Source organism: Olea europaea, chromosome 16 (genome assembly GCF_002742605.1).
Source record: "Olea europaea var. sylvestris chromosome 16, O_europaea_v1, whole genome shotgun sequence".
Taxonomy (NCBI): Eukaryota; Viridiplantae; Streptophyta; class Magnoliopsida; order Lamiales; family Oleaceae; genus Olea; species Olea europaea.
In genome coordinates, this window is record NC_036252.1 from 17991800 (window position 1) to 18012602 (window position 20803).

Below are 20803 nucleotides of genomic sequence, written 5' to 3' on the forward strand. Positions count from 1 at the left end.
TGCGTTTCATTCAATTAAGTCAATGATGAAATCCTTGGCCAAGGTGTACTCATGAGTCGAAAAGGAGTTTTCGATTTATATTGACTTAATAGTGGAGTGAAAGATATGATCGATGATCGAGATTGACACAACTCCATATCTCGTAATTGATCAGATCATATTGACGAAGGGATTATAGTTTCACGGTAAACGAACGAATTTGATTTTGTCATACCACGTGACATTTCCCGTCACATGTATTGCCCTGACACATTGCTAGATGTCAATCAGGGACGGCGAATGTGAATTGACGATAAATTAAAAGGGTGTTTTAATTTATCGATTTTGATTAGATCAAAATAATATTTCACGTCGTTAGGCATCGTGGTCGGGAACCTAATGGGTCACACACAAAAGAGAATTGGAAGATTGCAAATTGCCAATTGATTAATTTAACAATCGTTGAATAAATTAATTAATTGGATTAAATAATTCACGGACCGGGTTTAATTAATTGGATTAATTAATTATTGGACCGGACCGGGCCGAGCCTGTTTGGGTTTATATAAATACATAACTAGGGTTTGAGGTCCATTAAGGTTTTCATTATTCTTGCTGGCACAAGAGAAAACCCTAGAGGCTGCAATCATATTCTCTGTGTGGATCACCGTTGGAGGCTGGACAATTGGACAGCTGTGGTGACAAATCAAGGTTGATGGAACGAAAAGAAAAGCAAAAAGATTGCAGATCTGACAAAAGGTACAATCTTATCACAATTCCTAACCAAACACAATGAGATCTATTGGATGGGAATCGAAATAATTTAATTTTCCGCTGTGCATGTATAAGTAGATTCACAACATAGAGTTGCTTCTTCAACGAATTTTAAGCAAAAATAGAGCCATTATCTTTGATTGTGGCCCCATCTATGAGAGATGTAGTAAAAAATGACGGCTGCTTTTCAAAATTAACAGTAATAAAAATTATTTTTTTGTTCAAAAAATCGGCTCCAGACAAGGGCTGAAAATGCAAATGTCAAAATACAAAGTTGAGCACTAGTTTGCACAAGAGCATTTTTACAACATTTTAAGGATTTAACACAAAAGAAATTCTCAGCATAAAGTGGAAGTCAACGAATGGGACTATGGTTGGAGTAGTCCTCCCGGCTCTTGCCTTGTTTCTACGTAATATCCTCATTCTAATTCAGATTTCAGTTAGAGGCTGTTTAATAGGCATTTTTATGTAAAAATGTATTTTAGAATAGTAAATCGATGTGAAATATGTGGTTGAGAAATAAGAAAATTTTTTTGATTTACGTATAATATTATTTTAATAAAGAGTGTATGATTGAAAAAAATAGAGAAAAATGTATTTTGAAAAAAAATTACTATCAAATAAAACCGTAAAGCATAAATAAAATAATAAGAACAGAAACACATAGATATTTCCCATTTTCCCTAGATCCTAGATGAGTTGAAAATGGAACGGAACTATTTCATCCTTCAGACACCATTATTTTCGCATGTTAGCACCCAACCGACAGCGATAATAAAACTCGTTAAACCACCCCTCACCGCTCCATTGATGATCAAGGTTAAACCATATGTCACAAGCGTGAAGCGCCCCTTCATATTTCTTCCAAAATTTTCTTTCTTGAGCTCCTTCCCCTGATTTCTTGAACTTACCCACAAATCTATCAACGCAAAGCCCGTAAATGATCTCTTTGGTTATGTGATGCAATAGCACAGAATTTTAATTCAATTGAACCCATTTTCCGATTTTGGTGTTAATTTATCCGAAATCTTGGATCATTCGTCATCTGTATTCTCTACCATGCCGTTGTCATGGGAGAAGATGAGGAGCACCAGAATTTCCCGATTGGTAAATGATCATTTGCACAACTCCCAGAAAAGGCGTGGGGACTCTTCTCTTGTGGTGGAGACTGGGTTCCCGACTTCTCTCGTTGATCTTTTCATTAAGAATCGCGAAAAACTGAAAACCCCATCCAAGAAAAAGAGAGTTAAGAACTCGTCTCTACCCACTTCTAATGATTCTAATGATTCGGTGGTGAGTGGATCCTTGCCCACTTCATGCCCCTCTTTGCATTGTACTTCTCCTTTGCCTTTACATCTGCAGTCGAGGGATCTAGACGAAATTGCTATTGTGGATGGTGGTGATGAGAGCGGAAGTGGCGTTAACAGGGGTGTGGATACTGTTCGGGTTTGTCTGGTGGTTGTGAAGATCTTTATGGCCGTTGCTTTGGCGATGGGTACGGATAAATTACCAACGGGGATAACAATTTCGGCATTCTTCTTGTTTCTCCTCGAGTATGTGGGGAAATGTGGATTGCTAAAGCCATGTTTTGAAGCACAGGAACGGTTAAGATTGATGGTACAAAGGTTCTGGAGGATTTTTGCAGATAGGAAGAATGCTAATGTTTTGAGTTATGATGTGTTGCTAGACAAGTCTTTTAAGCCCAGTTGCTCGGGTTTGAATAAGGATTGTGGGTCGAATAGTCCAATTCGAGAACCTCAAAATGTGAAACCTAAGCGTTTATGGATTGCTATTGCAGAGGAAATTCAGTGTGAGAAGGAGATGACAGAGGATTCTAGCAATGATGGGAGATTGGGATGTATAGAATTGGAAATGAAGAAACTGATCATGGAAAAGGAAGAGTCTATAAGTGAAAGGTTGGAATTGAAGGAGAGGAAGTCACGCAGAGCTAAGATGAAATCGAAGATCAAGAAATTTGTTACAAAGAAACTACAGAGAAGAAAGGAACGTAGCTCTGAAAGTTATGAATTTAGTCCTATAAGAGAAGATAAAATTGTCATATGTGAAGAACAAAACACATATGAATGTGAGGACAAAATGGAATCTGATGTTGCTTCCAAATCGCCGTCCCTCTCAAGCGAAAGGGATGGACGGAAAGATTTTTTTGATGATAAATTCGCTTCTGAAACTTTAGCTGGTGAAGAGGCGAAAACAGAAGCTGGACATGATTCGAGTTATTTAGTACTGTGTCTGATTGTTCTCATCGGACTTATTGGAGGTCGGATATTTGCGCTTATGCTTGCCTTATTGTGGTGCCTGCTATTGAGATCCGGCAAAATGCTACAAAAGCTCATAAAGCTACCTATGATCAGGTCTTTTTCTGATCAACCTAGCTAGATTTTTCTGGACAGTTTTTGTTTGTAGAAGAATCCTTTCAACTTTTTGTTCATTCTGTTGTTTACTTCTTGTGAAGTGCTATTTAAACTTTAGAATCACAGAATCTTCATTCAGTCTTTGGTTGGGCTCTCAACTTGAGGTGTTGTTACTAGACCTATAAACTAATATATAAAATTCATGATTTATGATACAAGTCTAATTTGAGAAGTTGTAGTTTGCATACTTAATGCTGCATTTTGTTGGCTATTTTATCTTAATCACTGAATAAAATGTAGGTTGGGAAACTATCCTAAATGGAAAAATAGACTTAACTCACTAAATAAAATGTAGGTTGGGATACTTTTGAGAGGTTCATAGTGAAGTAGTAGTTGTAAAGTTGCTTTCTTTTCTTTGCCGTCTTCTAATGTGCACTTTATTTAAACAGGTTATTGATGTATGGTCACATTTAGTAAAATTCAAGTTTTTCTTGTCATTTCTTGAAGAATCTCCTTTTATTTGCCAGCTCGTTGATATTATTCCAGTATATTCTCCTTGCTGGTTGCCTGTCTTATTCATCGTTAGTGGCGTTGTTCAAAAATTATCATTACGAATTTTTAGCTTGAAGTTGGTTCTTTGGTCCTTGAGTGTTACCTTTCTTACGAGGTCTCATTATGTACCTACAAATAAGGTTCCTTTTGCCCTTCCAAGAATGAACTTAGAAAGAGAGGTTGAGCGTATATGCTTGTAGTAAAGTGGCAGTGAATTGTTTTTATTTTCTCATTGGACGTTATACATGAGACTTCTTTTGTTATAGAGCAATCTTTGGAGTGTAACTGATTTAAGAAAGGGATTTATGTCATTTGTCTTAGCAATTAAGCTCTATGTATAGGGATTTCTGCTAGGAATTTTTACAGGTGATGAGATGGCAACATTGGATTGGTTGGTTTGAAGTTATTTTTTTGTCCAATATCCAATGAAATTGTGACAGCGGGCAATCTGTCAAACTGAATAGGCAAAATCCCCTGTACACATAACAAGATTGTTGTCTTAGTGTAGTCCAAACTTGACTTGAAGACCGGGAAAGAATGGTCCGTCCTTTCTTTTTGGTCTAAACTTGAATATTCGTCAAGATTTTTATGTTCTTGATACCATCTGTTTAGAATCTAAAACTGTATGGAATTGGCAATATTAATTTTTGGGGAAAATTTGTTCTCCTTCCATAAGGAAAGGAACTATATCTTCTCACAGCATATTCTTGCTTGCAAGCCATACTTCAACTGTGACTCACCAGCTGAAGTACTAATCCACCTGTTAAACAATTAACACTGACATTCTGATGCTTAAAAGACTGATAATAATGCTAAGCGATGTTTAATCCTATCTAAAATTATATTCCAAATATGCTTTTAGCATGCGGTAGGTAACACATATACATTCTCATTCAGTAATTTGCTTTCTCATACCAATGCAATTTTTTGTCTGACTTGTCTGTTTTGTTTACTTTTTGACAATTGTTTTCGTCATTGATTAATTGTCTTGGAAATTAAAAAAAAATGGTGTATCAGGATAATAACCATCCCGTTGAAGCCGCTATAGGACTAAGGGTCGTTTGACCAGTCCTCCGCCTTAGTGATTCAGTGAATAGCCATGGTCGAATCTGCTTCAACCCAAATCACTGATAACCCATTTTTTCTGGCCAATAGAATCCCATCTAATATAGTTTTGAGCTCGACTTTCAAAATAAAAAAATGGGCCATATGTAGCTAAGAATGCCTTGATGCAGTATCTTGTGTGGTCCTTAACGATGCCTCCACCAATCGCAAATCCATTATTGATGCATCCATTAGTATTGATATTGTAAAATCCCACTAGTGGGGTGTGCCAAACAACTAAAATAGGTGGTGGTGGTGAAGGAGGGAAAGTCATATAAATATCAAAGAGTGGTATAAGTGTTAAGTCTCCTCACTTATGCGTTGCTCTAAAAAGTACTCCCTTATGAAGAAAGGAGACCATGCAGTATACCCTTCAAATTATCCATCTAGCCACCATATGATCTTCCTATGCTTCGCATCATTCCTCTCGGCCCATAAGAACCAAAATATCAGTAGAAGAATGATAGTGCAAATATGTTCATAGCGAATGTGTTGTCCAGAATACTTCTATCTTTGGAACCTTTGTCTAACCCCCTTTCTTGATTTCATGGGTATTTGAAAAATGTCCCAAAGTTCTACCATACCTGATCAGAGATGCTGCTGCCAGTGAAGATATGATTGGTGGTCTCAATCTCAGAGCAACACTGACATCGATAAGCCAACTGACACCCAATCTTCATCTGAATGACTACATCTACTAGAATGAGATCCTGCCATAATCTCCAACAGAAGAATGAAATAGAGGTAGGCAAAATGGAGCTCCACAGTAATTGATACGAGTCCTGAGATTGGCAAACCGAACGGATTAGCTGCCGTGCTGAGTTGGTAGCAAAGCTACCATCTGATGCAATCCTCCAAACAATATGGTCTAGGGGCACTGCATATAAAGGTATCGCCCCTATCTGTTTCACCATGTATGGGGGAAGAGCCTATTATAATCATCCGAAATCTTACTCAGTGTCATCAGAACATTTTTGCACCTTTACAAATGTGTGCTGCTTGTTTGAAAATAGGAATGCCTGTGTAGTATTACCCATCCAGCAATTGTGCTAGAAGAACATCTATCCTACGCTAAGGTGCCATGCAATGTGTGGCTCAGTGTGTGATGCAACTCTCTTCAACCTTTTCCAAGGAGATGACATACAATGTGTGTCTCAATATTTGTCTAGTAAGAACTGAGCCCAAAGAGAACTTTGAGATCGAAACAACCACCAAAGCTTCAAAGAAAAAGTTTCCACCACTTGTAGTCTCCTGAAATCTAGCCCACCTTCATCTGTTGGAAGGCGAATCTCCTCCTAGCTTCTCCAGTGCAGTTGGAGTACCTATTCTTTAGAATCCCATATAAAAGGTGCAAAGATGCTCTCCAACATTTTCTGTACAGTCTTGGGAGGCCACATAATCTAAAAAAGATAAAGTGGTGGAAATGATAGTACTGATCTCAACAGAGTAATTTGGCCCCCAGGGGATAGTAGTCGAGAAGCCTAGCCCGATATCCTGCTTCTTCTGACCTTCATGATGAGGTCATCGTATAAAAAACCTATCTTGGCCCCCTTAAATAAGGGGACTCTCAAATAAGTAAACGGCTGTTGCTGATGAGTAGACCCAATCAAGAATACAAGTTTCTTGATTCGAATATCTAATGCCCATCTAGGTAGTATAAGACCGCTTTTATCTATATTCACCAATTTGCCAGAAACCTTCTCGTAATGCTCCAAAAGTTGAGGATCCTCCTAATAGACTATTTCTGGCCATTGACGAATATGATCATGTCGTTAGCAAAAGAAAGGTATGAGATAAGAATGTTGCCTCCATGCCGATATCCCATACAGAGATAGGCCTGAAACCTCTAAATGAGAAGACGAGAGAAATAATCTATAGCAATAATGAACAAGAAATGTGAGATGGGATCACCCTATTTGAGCCCACCTGAGGATGGAAGTAATCTACAGGGACGGCCATTCAAATGCACTGAGAACTGACACTTCGAAATGCACCGTCTGATCCTGTCAATCCACAATTGATCAAATCCAAACGCTTCCATTAGAGAGTAATAAATCCCCAATCCATGCGGTCATGTGCCTTAGCCATGTCAAGCTTCAACATAGCATTCACCTCTCGCACTTTATCATCCAAAGTATAGAGGGCTCCTAAGTCGGTAACACATTATCCCCTATAAGACGATCAAATATAAAACCAATATGTTGAGGAGAGATAATACGAGATCACAGTAATCTGATGCTCAACAGCTTATTGATCAGCTTATTGAACACCGTACAAAGGCTGATAGGTCTAAAATCTATCCATCGGTAAGCATTCTCCCTTTTTGGGAGCAAAACAATAGAGGTAGTGGCGAAACCACGAGACAGATGGCCACCCTCAAAGAAATCAATGATCGCACTCTAAACATCATTCTATATGATATCCTAACAATGCTGAAAGAATGGTGATGAAAATCTATCCACGCCTACAACACTAACAACATCAATATTGAAGACCGCCTCCCTGCACCTCATGAATCAAAGGAAGACGGTTGAAAATATCATCGAATACCCATCAATTCCACCAACTCAAACTCTGTTTCTGCCTGAAAAACTTCTCCTGAAGAGCAGCCATCCCCATAAGATAAGTTGAGGGCTACTACTTCTGAGAGACGAAGGCTAAGAAATCATGGTGTTTAGTCCATATATTTAGGAATCGAAAGGGTCTGGGCCCTAAATCATTATCAAATGTCCATTGTAGAAGCAAAGGAAAATGATTAGATGAAGTTCGATTTAAATGTCTCACAATAAGCTATTGACAGAAAGTTGCTGCTGTGGAGTTAACACAAACTCTATCCAATATTTTCATGACCCAACCATTAGTCTAAGTATATTGACTCCTATAGAAACCAATCTTCCAACTTACAATCCAACATCATATCAAAAGAAGTAGTAGAACCCTGATCACTAGTGCTGTGACTAGTGCGCGTACCATCATGTGCAATAACGAAGTCTTCCCTAACTAGCCTAGGATCCTCCATAGAGTGGAAAGTGTGGTGAAGTCCTGTCCACAAGTCCCTTCTAGTAGTAGCATCACATGAGGCATAACCAGGGTTCAGATAGATGGGATGCGCTAGTCTGGGATCCTCACCTCTTGTACTTTATTGTCCAAAGTGTAGAGGGCTCCTAAGTCAATAACACATTATTCCCTATAAGACAATAGAATATAAAACCAATATGTTGAGGAGAGATAATGCGAGGTCAGAGTAATCTAGTGTTCAACAACTTAGTAATCAACTTATTGAACACCGTACAAAGGCTGAAAGGTCTAAAATTTGTCCATCGGTAAGCATTCTCCCTTTTCGGAAGCAAAACAATAGAGATAGTGGCGAAACCACAAGGCAGAGGGCCATCCTCAAAGAAATCAATGATCGCACTCTAAACATCCTTGTATATGATATCCCAACAATGCTGAAAGAATGGTGATGAAAATCTATCTAGGCATGCTACACTAACAGCATCAATATTGAAGACCGCATCCCCGCACCTCATGAATCAAAGGAAGACGGTTGAAAATATCACCGAATACCCATCAATTCCACCAACTCAGACCTTGTTTCTGCCTGAAAAACTTCTCTCGAAGAGCGGCCATTCCTGTAAGATGAGTTGAGGGCGACAACTTTTGAGAGACAAAGGCTAAGAAATCATGGTGTTTAGTCCATATATTTTGGAAATCGAAAGGGCCTGGGCCCTAAATCATTATCAAATGTCCACTGTAGAAGCAAAGGAAAATGATCAGATGAAGTTCGATTTAGATGTCTCATAGTAAGCTATTGACAAAAAGTTGCAGCTGTGGAGTTAATACAAATTCTATCCCATATTTTCATGACTCGACCATTAGTCCAAGTATACTGACTCCTATAGAAACGACCATCTTCCAACCTACAATCCAACGTCATATCAGAAAAAGTAGTAGAACCCCGATCACTAGTGCTGTGACTAGTGCGCGCCATCATGAACAATAACGAAGTCTTCCGTAACTAGCCTAGGATCTTCCATAGAGTGGAAAGTGTGGTGAAGTCCCGTCCACGTCCCTCCTGGTAGCAGCATCACAAGAGGATAAATAGGGTTCAGATAGATGGGATGCGCTAGTCTGGGATCCTCAACTCTAGTGCGAAGGAACCGGGGATGATCATCAATAACATAGCAGTAGTCCTTACATTCCAAAAAAACCAAATCTTGTTCGACTCATTTTGAACTCTAGTATCAAAACACAGATATTGTCGAATATAAGTAAACATGTGCTGAAAAACAAAAGGCTCCAGTATAACTAAGAGATAAACCCGATGAAGTTGAATCAGTCTCTTCAGGTGCCTACGAGTAGTTTTACTAGCTATACCTCTCACATTCTATATGATGGCACTCATATTGAAGGAGACCGTGGGGAGGTATCGTGTGACTGACTCCTAGTGACCCTCCTGCTTGGATGTGGAGTATTAGTAGCCCGCGAGTGTTTTTTCCGTATAACTCGGACGAAACCCTCATCCTCTGTCCATCCTACCATACCAACCAAATTCTTGACAGAAGATCTGCGGAACATGCCCTGCTGCTTTACCTCAATCTATGATGTATTATTTGTATCTAATTGCTCAGAATGGAAAGAAGAAATAGAAGCCTCTTTGTTCTACTCATAATCAGTGCGGCAAAGTGTAGGACTTGGAAACTATCTGACCATTGTAGTTGTATTCTCAAAGTCAATTGATACAAGCGGTCGCTAAAGCATGTCGTGAGCCAAGGGATCTAGGTAAGCTCGAGGAGCAGGAACAACAATTTGTGGTGGAGTCAGAGCTGATGTAGTGATAGTCGAATGAGCAATATTGACCGAGACAACTAATGGATCCACTATAGGAACGACTGACTGAATCACTGAAAGAGCAAATGATTTTGTACCTGACTGAATGGAAAGAGTGCTTAAGGGCGTAATATAAATCGAAATAGTAATCTGAATAATCATGCTATGAGGAGTAATTGAGTTGGTAGCTGGTGGAGCGGTGCTAACTGTAGGATGGAACGACGAGGCAGCTGTCTGTCTCTGATTATGTATAATACCTAGAATAGAGGGAGCAACACTAACTGTAGCTAGAACTGTCTGAGGAACATGGACACTTGAAGTGCTGGTAGTGCATTGTCTCCTCTGATCCCTACAAACGGTGGTCCAACTTTGACGGGGTTCAGCCTCAACCACTTCCCTCTTACCTTTATCCTTAGTCGGGAACAGTTGGCCAAGGAGTAGGGTCAACATGAGGAACAACAGGTCGTGTACCAAGCGTACAATAATCATCTGTGTGCCGAAATGTTTGCATCTATAACAAAATTTTGGCCTCTTGTCATACAATTCAGCCTGCCAATAGCCACCGATCTTCTCCTTCTCGATCCAAACTCTGTTAGGAAGATCGTAGTCCAAGTTCACCTCCACACATACTCTAGCCTCACTGGGACGATGAAGATCACAAGTCACCTCATCAATACGAACTGGTAAGCTGATAGCTGTTGTAATAGCATAAAACTGCTCTTAGCCCGAAAGTAAATGGATAATAGAGGAAAAGATGCCCAAACTGAAGCAATGGGGTCTCCTGTTGTGAACTAAAGCTTGGAGTTCATTTAAAGATTCTCATAGGACAACCATCAATGTACCACATTGGTTTGAGGAATAACCATGTGTAATTGTCCTTGTGCTCCAAAAGAATCAATATATCTTTGACATCAATCAAATCAATAGTGTAATTACCATAGAAACCAAAACGCGAAAAATTATCATACACCTTAACCATAGAGGGCCTGCAGTGCACAGATTTGCCAATAGGTGTAAATTGTATGGCTTAGCTAGAATATCCTCATCTGCATCTAGAAATAGGACTGCAGACTCATCGTGATGAATGAAAGGCTCCTCGTCAAACAAGGGCCAAGTCTGATCTAGTAAGATATGAATATACTTTGGATGTGCTTGGTGTGCATTAACATTATGAATTTTGAAGAGTATTTCTCGAAATCACATTGTGTTCGTGTAGTCCTATTTGATGGAGAATGTGATCTCCGCCCTCAACCATACTTTCATTTCAAGTTAGGAAGATATGAAATGTCCGAGTAAAGAATTATCAAAGTCCGATGGGGGATTAAAGCAGAAGTTTTCTTTACGTGTAAATATTTCCTCGCGCTCTCCTGGTAGCATATCTATTGAATTCGCTAGTTATTATAGTTGTTGGCCCATCACGTATACATAATTTAACACATTCCTTGTGCTTCGACAAACTGACATATTCACATTTTAAATTTTCGATTCATCAATGAACCAAAAAACTTGCTTGAGGAAGCAACTCGTCATCTAGGACCGTGTTATTATGAATTTTGGAGTGTGTTTCTTGAAAACACATTGTGTACATGCAGTCCTATTTGATGGAGAATGTCATCTCTGCACTCAACCATACTTCATTTCAGGTTAGGAAGATATAAAACGTTTGAGTAAAAAATCATCAAAGTCCGATGAGGGATTAAAGTAGAAGTTTCCTTTATGTATAAATACTTCCCCGTGCTCTCCCGATCGCAAAACTATCGACTTTGCCAGTTATTATAGTCGTTGTGCCATCATGTGTATACAATTTAATGCATTTCTTGTGCTTCGACAAATTAACATATTCACATTTTAAGTTTTTAATTTATCAATGAACAAAAAAACTAGCTTGATGAAGCAACTCGTCATATAGGACCCAGTGGCGGATCCAGCACCTGATGAGCTCCAGCGCCGCGCGTGCTAGATTCATCGATCGCCATTTTTTTTTTTTTGGGTTGACAGTCAATAGTTTAAGTTATATTATTGATAATTCACTTTTATTTCCAATATTTTTTCTGGCCAGGTTGGCTAGAGCCTGCACATACATCTTTTAAGTCCTGCGTTCAAATTTTTTTTCCAGCCAATTCAATGTACAATATTTTTAGTCATACTATTTTTACCAAAATTAATGTAATAATGATGATGTCAACAAGATTCGAACCCGAAAGGTTTTGTTCAACTTGTTGAGAATGTGACCAATAAGGCAACTATTAATTTGTGACACTTATATGTTAGATTTTAGCGATTTTAATGCAATTGTAAAGGTTGAAATTTGCGCTCTTCCTTTGAACTATACAAAACTTAGTAAGAAAAAAATTTGGTGAGTACAGTTATTTTTATAACAGAATTGTATATGTTCGATTTCAACAAAATAAGTTATTGTATTTAAAATTTAGACCTTGTTTGATTCCCATTTATTTTAGAATATAATTTTCTCTTTCTTATTTTTAATCATACAATTTTCAATAAAATAATATTACACATAATTTAAAACTTATCTTTATTTTTCACACATTCTCCATTAAATCACTATTTCAAAAAGTATATATATTTTGTAAAAAAAGGGACATCAAATGAGCTATTAATATATTATTGCGGTCGACGACCGACGATCACCTGTGCAAGCTCAAAATCCTGGATTCGCCACTGATAGGACTTGTTATTTGTATGTCACTCTAATAAGAGCAACCTTGTGTGGAAAGTGTAATACCCATAATGGGGAGATTTATTTTTATTTTTAAATTTTAGTTATTTATTTGGGACTCGTTTGTACTTTTTTTAATGTGGAACTATAGTTGCAATTTGTTGTTTATTTTTTCTTCTTTTCTTTTTGTTTCAATTAAATAAAAGAATATATTTATCATTTTATAAGAATTTATTGAAAAAATAGAAGAAAATGGGCCATCCACACTTCAAAGTTCATACAGTAGATTTTTCTTCAAGCCTCAACTAATTGAGCATGCTTTATTTTTTTAATCTCTTCGGGTATTGGATTATTTACGGTAGTTTAGTTGCTAATGTCCATTTTTGTTGATAACCAAATTAATTGAGTAATTAACAACACCTGTTCAAATTTCATTGTCAAATGATTCAAATTTCATTGTCAAATGAAAAAACAAAACTCCTTCGTGGATGACATATAGACGAACAATAATGTTTGACTAAGAGTGCACTTTCTTGCCCATTTAACGTTATACTGAAAGTTAGAGATTGCTACTAAGAACTGCAACATTAAGAGAACAATAATTTTCTGAGATTGAACTTTTCATGAGGAAATATTCATTTCTTATTTATTTTACAATTATTTGTAGATTAGCTTATTATATCTTCAGCATTTTAGAGCATTTTCAGAAAATTCTTTAAAAGTTATTTTTAAAGAGTCGTAATTTAAAATTGGGCTTCAATCAATCTAGATGGCACCAAGTAATACTAATGTCTGATAATACGAGACATGTCTAATTAGACTTATCACGTAATGGCACTGATATAGGTTGATAGAGGAAACCACCCTCGACGGCAAGCAAGATAGATCACGGCACTTCGACGCGAGGTCGTCGACCACCCTTGGGGGCGCTCTACCACTACGCGAAGTGATCGACCCCCCCTAAGGGCGCTCTACCATCACGTGAGGTCTACAACTGGAATGGGACTACTTGTCCAAACACTTAGCCATAAAATTCCTAGTGAATCAACTAGATTCCATAGATGCTAAATACGAGAACAATCCCCAGGCGGGAAACTAGAGATCTCCCACTCAGAACGTGGGCATAGTGGGAACGCCAGCGTGGGACACGTGGCACCACATCCGCCCAGCGGTTATCCGACCCCTAACGCCTATAAATACCTCCGGACGCAGCACAGGTAAAGGGTTCTTCTTTTTTGATCTATTTTGTTCTCCCTTAAAAAATTTCAATCATTTTTCCAAGCCTATAAACTAATTCTCACACCGGAGGTAAAACGGGGGAGAAAGCCCCGCCTTCACTTTTTCAGGTCATATATACCGGACGGAGTAGACGAAATGCCCAGCACAATCAGGCAAATAGGAAGGTGTTGATCAATCACCATTTCATTGGCGCTATCTGTGGGAAACGATTTGAACTAAAGAGCCATGCCAAGAAGACGAACAAGGAGTGAAACTCGCCTGGTTGGGAATACGGCGGAGTCGGAGTCAGTTGCAAGGGGATGTGAGCCGCCGCCGCCCCCGCAATATGTGACGCAGAGTCAATTCAGTGCTTTGGAGACCCAGTTAGCAGCGATGATGGCACTCCTACAGGACCAGTCGCAAAGAGCCGTTGTCCCTCCATTGAGCCCGACGGAAGTGACGAGCCAGCAACCGCCTCAAGCGCCACCCGCGGTTGCCCCGCCCATCTCTCTGCGGGGGGCGGGAGATGCGGAAGCCCCAAGGATCGAAGCTCAACAGCCCCTGCAAACCATGGTAAACCTGGAACAAAAGATGGAAGAAATCATGGCCCAGAAGATAGATGATGCCTTGTCAAAGAGAAAAGATAGACGAAGACAGATGGTTTTGGAGGAAGACCCGTTCGCACCAGAAATCATGGCTGTCCCCCTACCTAAAGGTTTCAAACAGCGTATGATAGAAGCGTATGACGGAGTCACGGACCCGCTTGACCACTTGCGAACCTTCGTAGATCTGATGAGACTTTACGCCGCTCCGGACGCAGTGATGTGCCGATCCTTTCCCCCCACACTCAGGAGGGACGCTAGGGACTGGGTAGCTACCTTGGCCCGCGATCCATCAAATCATTTGATGAGCTCTCCAGGAGCTTTGTAGCTTACTTCCTAAGCAGCAAGAGAAAGAGGAAGATAGCCATTGGGTTGATGCAGGTCGTACAGGACAAGGACGAGTCATTGCAGGAATACTTGGCTAGGTTCAGCCGGGCAATTCTCGGCATAAGAGACCTGCAAATGTCCGCATTGGTTACCGCCTTGATGAATGGAACGCAAATCCGGGCCTTTAAGATGTCACTCTCAAAGAACCCCCCAGAATCGATGCACGACCTATTGAGGAAGGGGGACAAGTATGTCGATGCAGAGGAAGCAGAGAAGATAACTAAAAATCTCAGGGATGGAAGGGAAGCGGAAGTTCATAAGTGGAAAACATATGACGAGCAAAGGCACACTGATAAGAACAAGCCGAAGAATGAACGCATAAACAAGGGATATGCCCAAGATCGGCCGGTCAAACAGAAGCGAGAGGAGGTCAAGACACCCACCCCTTTGACCATTCCACGTACAAAGTTATTGATGGAGATACAACACATGAGAGAGCTCGAATGGCCTAAACCGATGCTAACTCCTTCCGGCAAGAGAAATCAAAGTAAATATTGCCATTTTCATAGAGATCACGGGCATGATACCGAAGAATGCCTACAGTTAAAGGAAGAAATTGAGCGCCTACTAAGAAGGGGACTATTGGCTAAGTATGTGAAAAATGACAAGGGCAAGCAAAGGCTCGAAGGTCTACCCCCATCGAGGGCAGGAGTGATAAACATGATCATCGGAGGAATAACATCAGGCGGCGACTCAAATTCGGCTAGAAAGAGCTATGCGCGTTCTGTAGGGGTTTGCTCTATTCAGAAAAAGCGAGATTCAACCAGAGCATTACTTTCGATCAAGAGGACTTGATTGGTATAACGCACCCCTATGATGACGCCTTAGTAATAGTAGGCGACATAGCGGATTTTGACGTGAAAAGGGTGTTAATCGACGGAGGAAGTGCGGGAAATGTCCTCACCTGGGATGCCTTCTTGGGTCTAAAAGTTCCCCAAGAGAAGTTGAAGATGGTGACTACCCCCCTACAAGGCTTTGAAGGGGGTAACAGTGATACCGGAGGGGACTGTGGAACTTTCAGTCACACTGGGGACATATCCAGCAACAGTGGTCATCATGACTAATTTCTTGGTTGTCAAGACCCCCATGGCCTACAACGCTATCTACGGCCGACCATTACTAAATGCAGCTGGTGCTGTCCCATCGACCTACCATCAAGTTATGAAGTTTCCAACTAGTAGGGGAATCGAATGCGTGCGAGGGGACCAGCAGGCATCGAGAAAGTGCTATGTGGACAGTATACAGGCCAAAGGCTCACCATCAGTCATGATGCTGGATGTGGAACTCCCGAGGGAGTGGATCGAACCGCTCGATATGATTGAAAAAATCTTTGTAGCCGAAGGACAAGAGTTTAGTGTTGGAACAGGTTTGGGATCCGAAGAGAAAGAAAAATTGGCAAGGTGTCTGACTGATAACTTGGATGTCTTCGCTTGGAGCCCAGAGGATATCCCAGGAATTAGCCCGACCGTTGCGCAGCACCGCTTCGGTGTCCAGCCGGGGGCTAAACCAGTGAAGCAGAAAAAAAGAAAACTCGCCCCTGAGAGGCAGGCTGTGGCCAGAGCTGAGGTAGAAAAACTGCTACAGGCGGGTTTCATCCGAGAAGTGCAGTACTCCGAGTGGTTGGCAAACATCGTACTTGTGAAGAAGTCAAACAGAAAGTGGCGTATGTGTGTAGATTATACTGGGCTAAATAAGGTGTGCCCAAAAGATTCATACCCGCTTCCCAGAATAGATCAACTGGTAGACGCAACTTCAGGACACGGAAGGCTCAGCTTCCTAGACGCATTCTCGGGATATCATCAAATTTCAATGGCGAGTCCGACCAAGAGAAGACGTCATTTATCATTGACTTTGGCACGTACTGTTACACGGCTATGTCGTTTGGTTTGAAAAACGCAGGGGCGACGTATCAGAGGATGGTAAACAAAGTCTTCCGCAAGCTGATTGGAGATGTTGTAGAAGTCTATGTTGACGATATGGTGGTCAAGAGTGCCAAGACTGATGACCATGTGGCCAGCTTGTAGAAAGTGGTTGACGTTGCTCGACAAAACAGGTTAAGGTTCAATCCAGAGAAATGTGTTTTTGGCATTGCGGGGGGAAAATTCCTAGGATTCATGATCACACAAAGGGGGATCGAAGTAAACCCGGACAAAATTCAGGCGATCCTAGAAATGAAAAGTCCTACCAGCAGGAAGGAAGTCCAGAGGTTGACAGGGCGGGTGGCCGCCTTAAATCGTTTCATAAGCTGGGCAACAGACAAATGCTACCACTTTTTCAAAGCTATAGGGGGCTCCTCCAACTTCGAGTGGACCCAGGAATGTGAAGAATCACTCAGGAGCTTGAAACAGTCATTACAAGAGCCCCCGATCTTGACCAACCCCTGCCCCGAGGATGTGTTGTGTCTCTACTTGGCAGTCTCACCAAGAGCAGTCAGCGCGGTGCTGGTGAAAGAGTTCTCAAAGGCGCAAAAACCAATCTACTATGTGAGCCAAGTATTAAGGGGCGTGGAGGAAAGATACAGCCTGGCTGAACAGCTGGTGTTAGCATTGATGGTAGCGGTTAGAAAGTTGAGGCCTTACTTTCAGTCTCATACGGTACAAGTAATGACCGACCAACCTATCAAGCAGATCCTACATCGGCCCGAGACCTCTGGAAGAATGTTGAAATGGGCAATCGAGTTAAGTGAGTTTGATATTGAATTCAGGCCAAAGACGGCTATTAAGGCACAAGCTCTAGTAGACTTCATCGTTGAACTCACCCTTTCGCCCGAGCACCCACCAGGGAAACAGGCAGATTGGAAAATTTTTGTCGATGGATCTTCGAACGACGAAGGATCCGGGGCCGGGATCATAATGATAGGTCCGAATGGGGAAGAGTTGGAATACTCGTTGCGTTTTGAATTCCCAGCTACAAATAACGATGCCGAGTACGAGGCAGTGATCACGGGTTTAAGATTGGCAGCTAGACTCAGGATATCATCAGCAGAAATTTGCAGCGACTCTCGATTAATAATTGGGCAAGTGACGGGGGAGTTCGAAGCAAAAGACGGAAAGATGGCAGCATATTTAATGGAGGTCAAAAACTTGCAGAAGGGGTTCACCAGGTTTAAGATAACTAAGGTCCCGCGAAAGGACAATGAGCGGGCAGACACTCTGGCCAAACTCGCATCCGCTAACCCCAGACGTCTGCCTCGCACAGCAAGCGTGCAAATTCTGCGGCAACCTAACATCCCACACACGACCGATGTCATGAATATAGAGCATGAGGGGAGTTGGATAGACCCGCTTTTTGAATATCTAACAAAGAATAAATTGCCAGAAGATGATTTCACGGCGAGAAGGCTAAAAATTCGGGCAGCCTCGTTTGCCGTCATTGATGGACTGCTCTACAAACGAGGTTTCACGATGCCATATTTGAAGTGTTTGCGACCAACAGAGGCACAGGAGGTGCTAGTCGAGGTACATGCGGGAATTTGTGGCAACCACCAAGGGGCCGCTTCCCTTGCGTTCAAGACGCTTCGACAAGGGTATTATTGGCCTAGTATGAAGGAAGATGCTAAGGATTTGGTTAGGAAATGCGATGCATGTCAACGCCATGGGAATTTGATCCACATTCATGCTGAGCAACAGACGGCAATTTTCGGGGTGTGCCCTTTCTTTCAATAGGGGATGGACATCTTGGGACCTTTGCCCCTAGCCAAGGGACAAAGGAAGTTCTTGCTAGTCGCCGTAGACTACTTTACTAAGTGGGTGGAGGCTGAACCCTTGGCCACCATCACGACTACAAAGGTACAGGGATTTGTCTGGAAGAATATCATATGCAGGTTTGGCGTACCCAGAGTAATCATTACTGATAATGGAAAACAATTCGATAATCATAGTTTTCGAGCCTTCTGCACAAGTTACCACATCGACCACATGCTAACTTTAGTTGCTCACCCACAGGCGAATGGGTAGGTTGAAGTAACTAATCGAACCATACTATGGGATCTGAAGACGAGGCTGGAAAAGGAGAAAGGGCTTTGGGCGGAGGAATTGCCCAATGTACTGTGGGCATATCACACAACTCCCCGAGAGTCGACCGGGGAGACGCCATTCAAGTTAGCTTTTGGGATGGAAGTCGTGGTTCCGGTTGAGATATTAAGCGAGACGGGAAGGATGAGAATCAAGCAACACGACGAAGCAGCGACTAGAGGAGAACTCGACCTCCTTGAAGGGATAAGGGATAAGGCGGCAATAAGAATGATGGCTTACAAACGGAGAGTCACCGAGTACTTCAACAGGAGAGTCAAGCCAAGAGTCTTTCAGCCAGGAGATCTCGTGCTAAGGGATGCAGCAACAGCAGAACACCCCCCACCAAAGCTTGGTCTAAACTGGGAAGGCCCGTACGAGGTAATCCGCGGGCTGGGGAAGGGAGCTTACAGTTTGAAAGATATGAAAGGAAGGCCGCTAGGTAGACTGTGGAACGCGGAACACCTCAAAAAGTATTATCAGTAGGTTTCGAAATGTACGCACAGGCAACACTTTTGTAAATACAGTCGACTAGGTTGCATCGTTTATTTTCTCCATGTAATGCCTCACGAAGGCACCTTTATTTGTAATATTTGTTATTCAATGAAAGACCTTGGCGGTGACGGATGATGAGGGCGCTAAGGAAGGGCCAGCCTAGGTGGGACGTCCCGGTGCGCCTACTGAGCTCACGAGGCCAAGAATTTTTTATGCTAACAGGCAACTTTAAAATCCACGCTCATCCCACGAAGACATGAGGTCGACATAGCCTACGCGGCAAGGCAGAGAGCCTTAAAAAGTCAAAAAATTGGCTAAGGTCCTTAACTGCCAAACCACCCCCTGTGGTCGACATGGCCTACGCGGCAAGGCAGAGAGCCTTAAAAAGTCAAAAAATTGACTAAGGCCCTTAACTGCCAAACCACCCCCTGTGGTCGACATGGCCTACACGGCAAGGCAGAGAGCCTTAAAAAGTCAAAAAATTGGCTAAGGCCCTTAACTGTCAAACCACCCTCTGCGATCGACAAAGCCTACACAACTAGGCGAAGAACCATGAAATGTCAAAAAGTTGGTTAAGGTCCTACACCGCTGGACCCCTCTACCTGTGGACGACATAGCCTGCTTCTTAAGCACAAGGTAACATAAGGCTAAATTTGGCTAAGGCCATCGACCACTGGACTATATATATATACACACACTAACACCCCACACCAACAGGCGGTAAAAAGAAAAATAACACAAGAAATAACGATTTGAAAGAATCATGCACTCAACACTAATGATATCGAATGAAAAACGTGTTCATACATCCGAGAAATTCTTGCCCACACCCCGAGCAAGTAGGAGAAGACAAGACTAAACAAGAGTAAACATAAAAAAGGAAAAGCTAGCAAAGAAAATAACAATTAAGAAATGCTTCAACCCAAGGGGGAGAGATCCCCACTATCGCCTCGTGATGAACGACCATGTGACCTGGACGACTGAGCTGCACTCTCCTTTCCCTTACGCTGCGCAAGAAATCTATCCAAGCTAGAGGGGTCTATAGAAGGATGTTCGGCCATGATCCACTCCTTGGAGAATTTGATAGACGCTGACATTACCTTCCCCCCATATGAATTCAAAGCCCTAGCGTAATCAGACGACGTCTTATACTGTTCCACAGATGCCTTGAGGTCACTAGCATATTCAGTTGAGGCCTTATTCTTTTCAATCGCCTCCTCAGGAGCACGAGCCAAAACAGAACGTAGGTTGTTGTTCTCCGTCTCTTGCTCGCGAGCTCAAGCGTCCGACGCCTCCAGAGATTTCTTCAAGGAAGATATTTTTCTCTTGTAGTGATAAGCCTCTTTTTTCTTTTCTTCAGTAAGATTTTTCAGCTCCAAAACCAGGCGGCTATTCGATTCTGCGAGTCCAGTTTGGAGGGCCACCACCTAAAAAAAAAGAGAGGGAGAAAAGGTGAAATCAAGTATTAAAACCCAGCTTAAAAGGCGAAACTCAACATGAAAGAAATTACGAAATGGGAAACATACCCTCTAGAGATAAACAGCCGAAGCCCTTTCGATGTCATCTGCACTGCACCCTGCAATTGCTCTAGAACGAGTAGGTGTTACCAAAGACTTTAGCACCTCCATCTCATGATTACCCCGGGTGGGAGGAAACCCAAAGTTAGGGAGTGAGTCCTCACGCTCACAACGTGTGCGACTGGGAGTTCCTGGCTTAGGAACTGGAGCCACCTCACAAGGCTCGTCTGAAGGCTGGGAAGCCTCGTTGATCATCCGAGATTTCTCCCCTGGGTCGGCCGCC

At 41.8% G+C, this 20803-nt stretch overlaps 3 protein-coding genes across 3 annotated transcripts; all 3 read left to right on the forward strand.

The window, feature by feature from the left end:
• Positions 1 to 1425: 1425 nt before the first annotated feature.
• On the forward strand, positions 1426 to 3357 carry LOC111412352. Its single transcript, XM_023043248.1, has one exon. It carries the CDS (start codon positions 1813 to 1815, stop codon positions 3148 to 3150), a length of 1338 nt encoding a protein of 445 aa, XP_022899016.1. The 5' UTR covers positions 1426 to 1812; the 3' UTR covers positions 3151 to 3357.
• Positions 3358 to 14486: 11129 nt separating this feature from the next.
• On the forward strand, positions 14487 to 15562 carry LOC111412713. The gene is made up of 2 exons (XM_023043636.1): positions 14487 to 15224; positions 15266 to 15562. The coding sequence occupies exons 1-2, from the start codon at positions 14487 to 14489 to the stop codon at positions 15560 to 15562; spliced, it is 1035 nt and encodes a 344-aa protein (XP_022899404.1).
• A 1107-nt stretch (positions 15563 to 16669) lies between these two features.
• On the forward strand, positions 16670 to 18163 carry LOC111412714. The gene has a single exon (XM_023043637.1). The coding sequence runs from the start codon at positions 16670 to 16672 to the stop codon at positions 18161 to 18163; it is 1494 nt and encodes a 497-aa protein (XP_022899405.1).
• Positions 18164 to 20803: the final 2640 nt, after the last annotated feature.

Excerpts from the sequence above, each read along its gene's own strand:
- LOC111412713 (XM_023043636.1), top strand. The coding sequence starts at position 14,487 with ATGCAGGTCGTACAGGACAAGGACGAGTCATTGCAGGAATACTTGGCT. Across the intron at positions 15,225-15,265 it reads GAAAGAGCTATGCGCGTTCT|AGCATTACTTTCGATCAAGA; the intron begins GTAGGGGTTTGC and ends AGATTCAACCAG.
- LOC111412352 (XM_023043248.1), top strand. The coding sequence starts at position 1,813 with ATGCCGTTGTCATGGGAGAAGATGAGGAGCACCAGAATTTCCCGATTG.
- LOC111412714 (XM_023043637.1), top strand. The coding sequence starts at position 16,670 with ATGAAAAGTCCTACCAGCAGGAAGGAAGTCCAGAGGTTGACAGGGCGG.